An 11,603-nucleotide genomic window follows, 5' to 3' on the forward strand; every position below is an offset into this window, starting at 1 on the left:
ATCAACAGGTGTTATTGGCATACCTGGGAACTCAATGATGTATACATGAGTGCAAAATACATACACTGTAAACAGTACAGGCCATGCTTCTCATATGTGCTTCACAATTACATAGCATCAAGTGATCAATAAACTACAGTGGAATTATTTTTCATTGCGCCATAATCCGGCAACCTTCGTCACGTATATTTAGGAACCCTTCACTCAAAACAAGTACATTCATCATACATGACTGCTCTATACACCAGAGCAACGAGCGCTAACTCCCAGTGGCTCAAAAACCGCGCCAAGCGGTGTGTAATTACAGCTAATAAACCCGTTTATTCCTATGGAGCAGTTCTTAACATAACCGCACGTAGGTAGACCTAGTGTAGATCGGAAGAAGAAAGAAAAAAAAAAAAAAAAAGCTTCCGGTGGTTTGAAATCTTAATTTGCCAACATCAAAAATGGCGTCTCTAGAGTTCCGGTTATTCTTGCCGTTGGGGCTTTTCTGATCGTTTTGATTAGTAGCCGAAGCTGCTATGGCGTCTTCCCACAGCGGCATGTTCTCAGGCCAACCTCCGGGTCCGCCGCCTCCAATTCAACCCGGTGTGGCGGCAGGTCTCCTGTCAACTCCCCCCGGAGCCAAGAACCCTGGTAACACTCTGGTGGACGATCTGGAATCCTCGTTCGAGGTGAACAATCCTGGGCCGAGTGAGGGGTTATGCATCCTTTCCATGGGGACCAGTACGGGGATCACAGAAGGGAGTAGTGCTAGCGTGGACAGACGGATCGGCAGAGGCAGTCTGTTATGTAATGCATAGCATGGAATTACCTGGCTGTCCAACTGCATGTCTCAGTGTGCAGCAGGAAATATTCGTTGTATGTGAACTGTAAAGCACTTTATATATCAGAAGGGCCCCTGAGCAAGATTATTAAATCATGTATTACGCGGGGTATAGCTTTCCAGAGCGATAAACATTCCTCGTGGATTATTATCGTGCATTATCATTATTATTATTATTACATTATATTTAATTGCTGAATAATGTGCAAAGCACCCGGCATCAATGACTCCAAGCAGCCATGAAAATAAAGCTGAGATACAGAAGTAGTTTGGCGTGGGTGGGGAGCACAGGGTGTAGCGGTTCGGGTTGTAAAGGGAATATTAGAATCATCAGGGAAACCAGAAGAGGTACGGTACAGAACCTCTATATCGGGTTATTTCCCAAACACACGTCATCAGAAGCCAACCTGACCTTGCGGAACGTTTCCTTTCCGCGCCCCTCCAACAAGGATCACCAAACTTTGTTTTTTAACAAAAAGTTTTTTTTATTTAAAACTAACCCTTTAGTGATTTGTTTCATCTTAATATTAAGTGATTGGGACTTCTTTTCCAGGCATGTTTTGCTTCGCTTGTTAGCCAAGATTATGTGAACGGTACAGATCAGGAGGAGATTCGAACTGGTGAGAACTTTCCCTTTTAAATAAGATGTCCTGGTTATAATAATAATAATAATTATAATATAATAATTTATTAATAATAATATTAATAGTTTATATGGTGCCAACAGACAGCGCAACGCTGTACAACCAGTTACCAGAGTTACTGCCCCCATTCATTAGACTATTATTTTTATATACATTTAAATAATATTTAGTGTCCATTTATATTGTGGTTATATATATTTAATCTTCTTAGCTTGAGTTATGGGAATATTACGATTCTTAGTGCATGACGTTGAGTTGATATATACGTTGTTGCCGTTACTCGGCATTAATGTCTGTAGTTAATTCACATAAATCTATGCTTTTTCTGACTTCTCATTTCATCGCGTTGTCCAGGCGTGGATTAAGGAGCACGATACCCGATTCAATTATTCCTATGCCTTTATTTATTTTTATAGGGGTTGAGCAGTGCATCCAGAAGTTTCTAGATGTCGCCAGACAGACGGAATGCTTCTTCCTCCAGAAAAGACTACAACTTTCTGTCCAGAAGCCCGAGCAAGTTATTAAAGAGGTAAAACACGCTGAACCAGTTGGTGTATTTTTGCGGCCGCACATTATAGAACTTGGGTGTGTAAAGAGCGTGATGCGTTAGAATACCAAGAGAAATACACGCAAGGCACAACACACAGAACGACGAAGCGCCCATTACATTACTGGTTTCATCATATATTATGTCTGTAAATGGACCGTAACATTCCAGATGATCCCCAGTGCTATATGACAATATCTAATGCCAGGGACCCATGCGCGGTCTACTACTAGTCCAAGCAGCGGGGTACAATGAGTCCTTACTAGAGGATCGTGAGAGATGGGGAGGCTATTTAAGAGGTTGCGCAACCCTGACTTACGGAACAATAATTTACAGCGGTTTTCCCCCTCAGTATGCAAATAGCTGCCAAAATTGGATAATTTTATCATTAAAATAAGTGGCAAGTTTTTATTTAGTTTTTATTATTATTATTTGCATCCAGTAAAATGTTTGGCCAGAACATGTGAATTGGGAATTCTATCGTGGCATCCCTTTTGATCAGTTGGCAAAACGTGACAAAGTGAGAACTCACCAGCGTGTGGCCACACGACACTCCCGCACTATATTTATCTTTGTGGCTTCATTCTTTGTGGTCGATTTTTTTCTGACGGCCGTGTTCTTGTTCTGCCAGGATGTTTCTGAGCTGAGAAACGAGTTGCAGAGAAAAGAAGCCCTAATCCAGAAGCATCTGACAAAACTTCGGAGCTGGCAGCAGATTCTAGAAGAAATAAACGTTCAGCATAAAAAGTCTAGTGAAATGGCTCAAGGGCCGCTTGCCTACCTGGAACAGGCTTCTGCCAATATCCCTGCTCCCATGAAGCAGAAGTGACTGCGCGCTCTGCACTGGGCGAACTTGTTTATACCTTTTTCACAGAGAACAGAAGGATGCTGTTGGCACATAATTTATCAGGTTAACTGTTTTTGTTTATCAACACACACAATAATTAAAGTGTTTTTTCCATCTGGAAGTCCTGCTTTTAGCCCTTAGTGACTCGTTTCATCCGAAAGTCTTGCCTTTAACCCTTGGTGTGCTGTTCCACGTGTATCTAGTGAGCAATCAATTGCTCCATATCACGAAAGTGAGCATTTGGCTCTCGCTTTGTTGAATTTGAAGGTTGTGTATTATGGCGAGCACTATTGTGTAGTTTTTTTCTTCACTTTTATGTATACTTCAATGTAAGAGGAGCATCCCTCCCTGGAAACTTGGAAATATATTTTATTATTTTTATTGTTCTATCGGCCTCATATTGTGTAGTTTCTCCGTTTTGCTGCCAAAACAGCCCTGACCCCTCGAAGCATGGATTTCATTAGATCTCTGAAGGTGTGCTGTGGTATCTGGCAGATCCTTTAATTCCTCTAAGTTACAAGGTGGGGCCTCCATGGATCAGACATGTTTGTCCAGCACATCCCACAGTTGTTGGATTGGATCGAGGTCTGGAGAATTTGGAGGCCATGTCCGCACCTTGAACTCGTTGTGTTCGTAAAACCATTCCTGCAAGAGGCCAATGCCATCAGGGAATACCGTGTCCATGAAAGTGTCTACATAATCTGCAACAGTGCTTAGTTAGGTGGTATGTGTCAAAGTAACATCCATATGAATGGCAGGACCCAAGGATTGCCAGCAGAACATTGCCCAAAGCATCACACTGCCTCCGCCAGCTTGCCTTCCTCCCATAGTGGTGCCACGTGTTCTCAATGTAAGCAACGTGGCCCCACAGGCGATGAACTGCAATGCACTGTGTGTTCTGACACCTTTCTATCAGAACCAGCATTCACTTTTTCAGCAATTTGAGCTACACTAGCTCGTCTGTTGGATTTGATCACAGGGCCTTCGTACCCCCACATGTATCAATAAGTCTTGGCCACTCATGATGGGGTTTTTTTTTTGTTTGTTTTTCCCTTGCTTTTAACACATCAACTTTGAGAACATATTCACTTGCTTTATACCGTATTGGCCCGAATATAGGCCGCACTTTTTTCCCCCACTTTAAGTCTTTAAAGTGGGGGTGCGGCCTATATTCGGGGTCTAGCGCCCGACGCCCGGGACATGCAGTCCCGGGCGCCGGGCAGGCAGCGGGGTAAGGATACAGATCCCCCGCAGCGGTGCAGGGGACCTGCATCCTACTCTCTGATACGCTCAGACAGCCTCCCGTGCCAGCACTTCCCACGGGGGGGAGTACCGGCACGGGAGGTTGTCTAAGCGCATCGCACGGACGTTCACCGGCAGCGGCGATGCGCAGTTGCCGGTGAACGTGCGCACAATGCATTCTAACCCCCCCGACTTACCAGGGCAGACTCCCGGGTGTCTTGCAGGGCCGGCGGAAGACATCTACGCAATACGCGTATACAACTTCCGGTGCCGGCACTTCCGCTGAGTGCCGGTACCGGGAGTTGTATACACGATGTGCATAGATGTCCCCCTCCGGCCCCGTAAGACACCCGGGAGTCTGCTCTGGTAAGTCGGGGAGGGGGAGGACAGAGTGGCAGCATATCTCGAGGGGGGGGGGGGGACAGAGTGGTAGCGTATCTCGGGGAGGGAGGACAGTGGCAGCGTATCTCGGGGAGGGGGGGAGGACAGAGTGGCAGCATATCTCGGGTTGGGGGGGGAGGACAGAGTGGCAGGATGGTTTTTGGTGCTTTTTTTAAAGAAAAAAACTTTTTCTTTAAAAAAAGCACCAAACTTTTAGGGTGCGGCCTATATACGGGGGCGGCCTATATCCGAGCCAATACGGTATATCCTCTCACTGACAGGTGCCATGATAACAAGATTATCAGTGTTATTCACTTCTCCTGTCAGTGGTCATAATGTTATGGCTGATCAGTGTATTTTATATAGGAGCACTGACACGTATTCACTTTCTCTTTACGTGTATAGAATGTGCTCCCATTGATTTCACAAGAATCAACCAAAATACCTATCTATTTCCTTGTGATCTTTCATCTGCATAATAATATATTTAATAGACAATTATTGCATCAATATTACAAATACATAATTGAACAATCAATTTGCGTAGCAAATACACAAATGCCAGTGACCTGACGCATTTTGCCCTCAAGGGGCTTCTTGAGAGGATTTTTGAGCTGGCTTAATAATATGGACACAGTAACCTTTAAGGCCTGCTTTGCAGAGTATGAGCAATATAGTATAGCTGGATTCAGTATAGTGCAGCTGGATTTCATTCAGAACTGTGTATATCCCTCACCAGATTGTAGAGTCATCAAATTATTGTAACACCCAGCTAACTGGTCGCCCCCTCTCTCACCTCTCACCGATCTAATGCATCCTGAGCACTACTGCCAGACTAATTATTCTATCCCATCGCTCATCATCTACTGCCCCACTGTCATTCCATTGGCTCCCGCTGATTTTGTGACCCATTACCGCCCACTCCCGCAACATGTGTGTCCAATCCCGCCCGCTCCTGCAACATATGTGTCCAATACTGCCCACCCCCTTACCTGTACTGCAGGTACACTCCCGCAAGCCTGCCTTCATGTTGCTCCCTCACAGCGTCTCTTCTCTTGTTCCGCCCAGGAACGGAGCAGAGTCATGTGACATGATGTAAAATCATGTGACTCTGCTGGGTTCCTGGGCGGAACAAGAGAAGATACGCCGTGAGGAAGCAACGTGAAGGCAGCTTTTGCGGGATTACCGGGACCCGCAGGTACATTGTCTGACGGCCTGCTCCCGCTTGCAACTCCCGAAAAACCGCCAGCAAGTTTTCTTGGCTGTAAGTTTTTCCCCCCAATGCAGTTCTGTACCCTATACCCTCCAGAATTCAAACTTCTCTCCCCGACCTACAGTGCCCTCCACTGCTCCCCTTAACTTTACTCTCATATCCAAATACTCTCTTGGCCCCCCCTCTTCATTCCCATGATATGCGGCTGTCTTCTACTACTGATGTGTAGTAGATTATGTGAACGGTACAGATCAGGAGGAGATTCGAACTGGTGAGAACTTTCCCTTTTAAATAAGATGTCCTGGTTATCGCATTAAATATAATAATTTATTAATAATAATATTAATAGTTTATATGGTGCCAACAGACAGCGCAACGCTGTACAACCAGTTACCAGAGTTACTGCCCCCATTCATTAGACTATTATTTTTATATACATTTAAATAATATTTAGTGTCCATTTATATTGTGGTTTTATATATTTAATCTTCTTAGCTTGAGTTATGGGAATATTACGATTCTTAGTGCATGACGTTGAGTTGATATATATGTTGTTGCCGTTACTCGGCATTAATGTCTGTAGTTAATTCACATAAATCTATGCTTTTTCTGACTTCTCATTTCATCGTATTGCCCAGGCGTGGATTAAGCAGCGCGATACCCGATTCAATTATTCCTATGCCTTTATTTATTTTTATAGGGGTTGAGCAGTGCATCCAGAAGTTTCTAGATGTCGCCAGACAGACGGAATGCTTCTTCCTCCAGAAAAGACTACAGCTTTCTGTCCAGAAGCCCGAGCAAGTTATTAAAGAGGTAAAACACGCTGAACCAGTTGGTGTATTTTTGCGGCCGCACGGTATAGAACTTGGGCGTGTAAAGAGCGTGATGCGTTAGAATACCAAGAATACTCCCGCACTATATTTATCTTTGTGACTTCATTCTTCGTGGTCGATTTATTCTGACGGCCGTGTTCTTGTTCTGCCAGGATGTTTCTGAGCTGAGAAACGAGTTGCAGAGAAAAGAAGCCCTAATCCAGAAGCATCTGACAAAACTTCGGAGCTGGCAGCAGATTCTAGAAGAGATAAACGTTCAGCATAAAAAGTCTAGTGAAATGGCTCAAGGGCCGCTTGCCTACCTGGAACAGGCTTCTGCCAATATCCCTGCTCCCATGAAGCAGAAGTGACTGCGCGCTCTGCACTGGGCGAACTTGTTTATACCTTTTTCACAGAGAACAGAAGGATGCTGTTGGCACATAATTCATCAGGTTAACTGTTTTTGTTTATCAACACACACAATAATTAAAGTGTTTTTTCCATCTGGAAGTCCTGCTTTTAGCCCTTAGTGACTCGTTTCATCCGAAAGTCTTGCCTTTAACCCTTGGTGTGCTGTTCCACGTGTATCTAGTGAGCAATCAATTGCTCCATATCACGAAAGTGAGCATTTGGCTCTCGCTTTGTTGAATTTGAAGGTTGTGTATTATGGCGAGCACTATTGTGTAGTTTTTTTCTTCACTTTTATGTATACTTCAATGTAAGAGGAGCATCCCTCCCTGGAAACTTGGAAATATATTTTATTATTTTTATTGTTCTATCGGCCTCATATTGTGTAGTTTTGCTGCCAAAACAGCCCTGACCCCTCGAAGCATGGATTTCATTAGATCTCTGAAGGTGTGCTGTGGTATCTGGCAGATCCTTTAATTCCTCTAAGTTACAAGGTGGGGCCTCCATGGATCAGACATGTTTGTCCAGCACATCCCACAGTTGTTGGATTGGATCGAGGTCTGGAGAATTTGGAGGCCATGTCCGCACCTTGAACTCCTTGTGTTCCTAAAACCATTCCTGCAAGAGGCCAATGCCATCAGGGAATACCGTGTCCATGAAAGTGTCTACATAATCTGCAACAATGCTTAGTTAGGTGGTATGTGTCAAAGTAACATCCATATGAATGGCAGGACCCAAGGATTGCCAGCAGAACATTGCCCAAAGCATCACACTGCCTCCGCCAGCTTGCCTTCCTCCCATAGTGGTGCCACGTGTTCTCAATGTAAGCAACGTGGCCCCATAGGCGATGAACTGCAATGCACTGTGTGTTCTGACACCTTTCTATCAGAACCAGCATTCACTTTTTCAGCAATTTGAGCTACACTAGCTCGTCTGTTGGATTTGATCATAGGGCCTTCGTCCCCCCACATGTATCAATAAGTCTTGGCCACTCATGATGGTTTTTTTGTTTTTTTTTTGTTTGTTTTTTTTCTTGCTTTTAACACATCAACTTTGAGAACATATTCACTTGCTTCATATATCCTCTCACTGACAGGTGCCATGATAACAAGATTATCAGTGTTATTCACTTCTCCTGTCAGTGGTCATAATGTTATGGCTGATCAGTGTATTTTATATAGGAGCACTGACACGTATTCACTTTCTCTTTACGTGCATAGAATGTGCACCCATTGATTTCACAAGAATCAACCAAAATACCTATTTCCTTGTGATCTTTCATCTGCATAATAATATATTTAATAGACGATTATTGCATCAATATTAAAAATACATAATTGAACAATCAATTTGCGTAGCAAATACACAAATGCCAGTGACCTGATGCATTTTCCCCTCAAGGGGCTTCTTGAGAGGATTTTTGAGCTGGCTTAATAATATGGACACAGTAACGTTTAAGGCCTGCTTTGCAGAGTATGAGCAATATAGTATAGCTGGATTCAGTATAGTGCAGCTGGATTTCATTCAGAACTGTGTATATCCCTCACCAGATTGTAGAGTCATCAAATTATTGTAACACCCAGCTAACTGGTCGCCCCCTCTCTCACCTCTCACCGATCTAATGCATCCTGAGCACTACTGCCAGACTAATTATTCTATCCCATCGCTCATCATCTACTGCCCCACTGTCATTCCATTGGCTCCCGCTGATTTTGTGACCCATTACCGCCCACTCCCGCAACATGTGTGTCCAATCCCGCCCGCTCCTGCAACATATGTGTCCAATACTGCCCACCCCCTTACCTGAACTGCAGGTACACTCCCGCAAGCCTGCCTTCATGTTGCTCCCTCACAGCGTCTCTTCTCTTGTTCCGCCCAGGAACGGAGCAGAGTCATGTGACATGACGTAAAATCATGTGACTCTGCTGGGTTCCTGGGCGGAACAAGAGAAGATACGCCGTGAGGAAGCAACGTGAAGGCAGCTTTTGCGGGATTACCGGGACCCGCAGGTACATTGTCTGACGGCCTGCTCCCGCTTGCAACTCCCGAAAAACCGCCCGCAAGTTTTCTTGGCTGTAAGTTTTTCCCCCCAATGCAGTTCTGTACCCTATACCCTCCAGAATTCAAACTTCTCTCCCCGACCTACAGTGCCCTCCACTGCTCCCCTTAACTTTACTCTCATATCCAAATACTCTCTTGGCCCCCTCTTCATTCCCATGATATGCGGCTGTCTTCTACTGCTGATGTGTAGTAGATTATGTGAACGGTACAGATCAGGAGGAGATTCGAACTGGTGAGAACTTTCCCTTTTAAATAAGATGTCCTGGTTATCGCATTAAATATAATAATTTATTAATAATAATATTAATAGTTTATATGGTGCCAACAGACAGCGCAACGCTGTACAACCAGTTACCAGAGTTACTGCCCCCATTCATTAGACTATTATTTTTATATACATTTAAATAATATTTAGTGTCCATTTATATTGTGGTTTTATATATTTAATCTTCTTAGCTTGAGTTATGGGAATATTACGATTCTTAGTGCATGACGTTGAGTTGATATACGTTGTTGCCGTTACTCGGCATTAATGTCTGTAGTTAATTCACATAAATCTATGCTTTTTCTGACTTCTCATTTCATCGTATTGCCCAGGCGTGGATTAAGCAGCGCGATACCCGATTCAATTATTCCTATGCCTTTATTTATTTTTATAGGGGTTGAGCAGTGCATCCAGAAGTTTCTAGATGTCGCCAGACAGACGGAATGCTTCTTCCTCCAGAAAAGACTACAGCTTTCTGTCCAGAAGCCCGAGCAAGTTATTAAAGAGGTAAAACACGCTGAACCAGTTGGTGTATTTTTGCGGCCGCACGGTATAGAACTTGGGCGTGTAAAGAGCGTGATGCGTTAGAATACCAAGAATACTCCCGCACTATATTTATCTTTGTGACTTCATTCTTCGTGGTCGATTTATTCTGACGGCCGTGTTCTTGTTCTGCCAGGATGTTTCTGAGCTGAGAAACGAGTTGCAGAGAAAAGAAGCCCTAATCCAGAAGCATCTGACAAAACTTCGGAGCTGGCAGCAGATTCTAGAAGAGATAAACGTTCAGCATAAAAAGTCTAGTGAAATGGCTCAAGGGCCGCTTGCCTACCTGGAACAGGCTTCTGCCAATATCCCTGCTCCCATGAAGCAGAAGTGACTGCGCGCTCTGCACTGGGCGAACTTGTTTATACCTTTTTCACAGAGAACAGAAGGATGCTGTTGGCACATAATTCATCAGGTTAACTGTTTTTGTTTATCAACACACACAATAATTAAAGTGTTTTTTCCATCTGGAAGTCCTGCTTTTAGCCCTTAGTGACTCGTTTCATCCGAAAGTCTTGCCTTTAACCCTTGGTGTGCTGTTCCACGTGTATCTAGTGAGCAATCAATTGCTCCATATCACGAAAGTGAGCATTTGGCTCTCGCTTTGTTGAATTTGAAGGTTGTGTATTACGGCGAGCACTATTGTGTAGTTTTTTTCTTCACTTTTATGTATACTTCAATGTAAGAGGAGCATCCCTCCATGGACACTTGGAAATATATTTTATTATTTTTATTGTTCTATCGGCCTCATATTGTGTAGTTTCTCCGTTTTGCTGCCAAAACAGCCCTGACCCCTCGAAGCATGGATTTCATTAGATCTCTGAAGGTGTGCTGTGGTATCTGGCAGATCCTTTAATTCCTCTAAATTGCAAGGTGGGGCCTCCATGGATCAGACATGTTTGTCCAGCACATCCCACAGTTGTTGGATTGGATCGAGGTCTGGAGAATTTGGAGGCCATGTCCGCACCTTGAACTCCTTGTGTTCCTAAAACCATTCCTGCAAGAGGCCAATGCCATCAGGGAATACCGTGTCCATGAAAGTGTCTACATAATCTGCAACAATGCTTAGTTAGGTGGTATGTGTCAAAGTAACATCCATATGAATGGCAGAACCCAAGGATTGCCAGCAGAACATTGCCCAAAGCATCACACTGCCTCCGCCAGCTTGCCTTCCTCCCATAGTGGTGCCACGTGTTCTCAATGTAAGCAACGTGGCCCCATAGGCGATGAACTGCAATGCACTGTGTTCTGACACCTTTCTATCAGAACCAGCATTCACTTTTTCAGCAATTTGAGCTACACTAGCTCGTCTGTTGGATTTGATCATAGGGCCTTCGTCCCCCCACATGTATCAATAAGTCTTGGCCACTCATGATGGGGTTTTTTTTTTTGTTTGTTTTTCCCTTGCTTTTAACACATCAACTTTGAGAACATATTCACTTGCTTTATATATCCTCTCACTGACAGGTGCCATGATAACAAGATTATCAGTGTTATTCACTTCTCCTGTCAGTGGTCATAATGTTATGGCTGATCAGTGTATTTTATATAGGAGCACTGACACGTATTCACTTTCTCTTTACGTGTATAGAATGTGCTCCCATTGATTTCACAAGAATCAACCAAAATACCTATCTATTTCCTTGTGATCTTTCATCTGCATAATAATATATTTAATAGACGATTATTGCATCAATATTAAAAATACATAATTGAACAATCAATTTGCGACGCAAATACACAAATGCCAGTGACCTGACGCATTTTCCCCTCAAGGGGCTTCTTGAGAGGATTTTTAGAGCTGGCTTAATAAT

General features: G+C 43.8%; 3 protein-coding genes across 3 annotated transcripts; all 3 read left to right on the forward strand.

Annotated features, from left to right (window-relative positions):
* Positions 1–453: 453 nt before the first annotated feature.
* On the forward strand, positions 454–2,985 carry MED28 (mediator complex subunit 28). Its single transcript, XM_053468435.1, has 4 exons — positions 454–674; positions 1,380–1,446; positions 1,887–1,999; positions 2,649–2,985. The coding sequence occupies exons 1-4, from the start codon at positions 522–524 to the stop codon at positions 2,844–2,846; spliced, it is 531 nt and encodes a 176-aa protein (XP_053324410.1). The 5' UTR covers positions 454–521; the 3' UTR covers positions 2,847–2,985.
* A 2,129-nt stretch (positions 2,986–5,114) lies between these two features.
* On the forward strand, positions 5,115–7,022 carry LOC128477093 (mediator of RNA polymerase II transcription subunit 28-like). The gene is made up of 4 exons (XM_053458053.1): positions 5,115–5,229; positions 5,930–5,971; positions 6,401–6,513; positions 6,686–7,022. Exons 1-4 carry the CDS (start codon positions 5,115–5,117, stop codon positions 6,881–6,883), a joined length of 468 nt encoding a protein of 155 aa, XP_053314028.1. The 3' UTR covers positions 6,884–7,022.
* Positions 7,023–8,358: 1,336 nt separating this feature from the next.
* On the forward strand, positions 8,359–10,262 carry LOC128477248 (mediator of RNA polymerase II transcription subunit 28-like). The gene is made up of 4 exons (XM_053458064.1): positions 8,359–8,473; positions 9,172–9,213; positions 9,641–9,753; positions 9,926–10,262. The coding sequence occupies exons 1-4, from the start codon at positions 8,359–8,361 to the stop codon at positions 10,121–10,123; spliced, it is 468 nt and encodes a 155-aa protein (XP_053314039.1). The 3' UTR covers positions 10,124–10,262.
* Positions 10,263–11,603: the final 1,341 nt, after the last annotated feature.

The sequence above is a fragment of the Spea bombifrons genome, chromosome 1, assembly GCF_027358695.1.
Source record: "Spea bombifrons isolate aSpeBom1 chromosome 1, aSpeBom1.2.pri, whole genome shotgun sequence".
Taxonomy (NCBI): Eukaryota; Metazoa; Chordata; class Amphibia; order Anura; family Pelobatidae; genus Spea; species Spea bombifrons.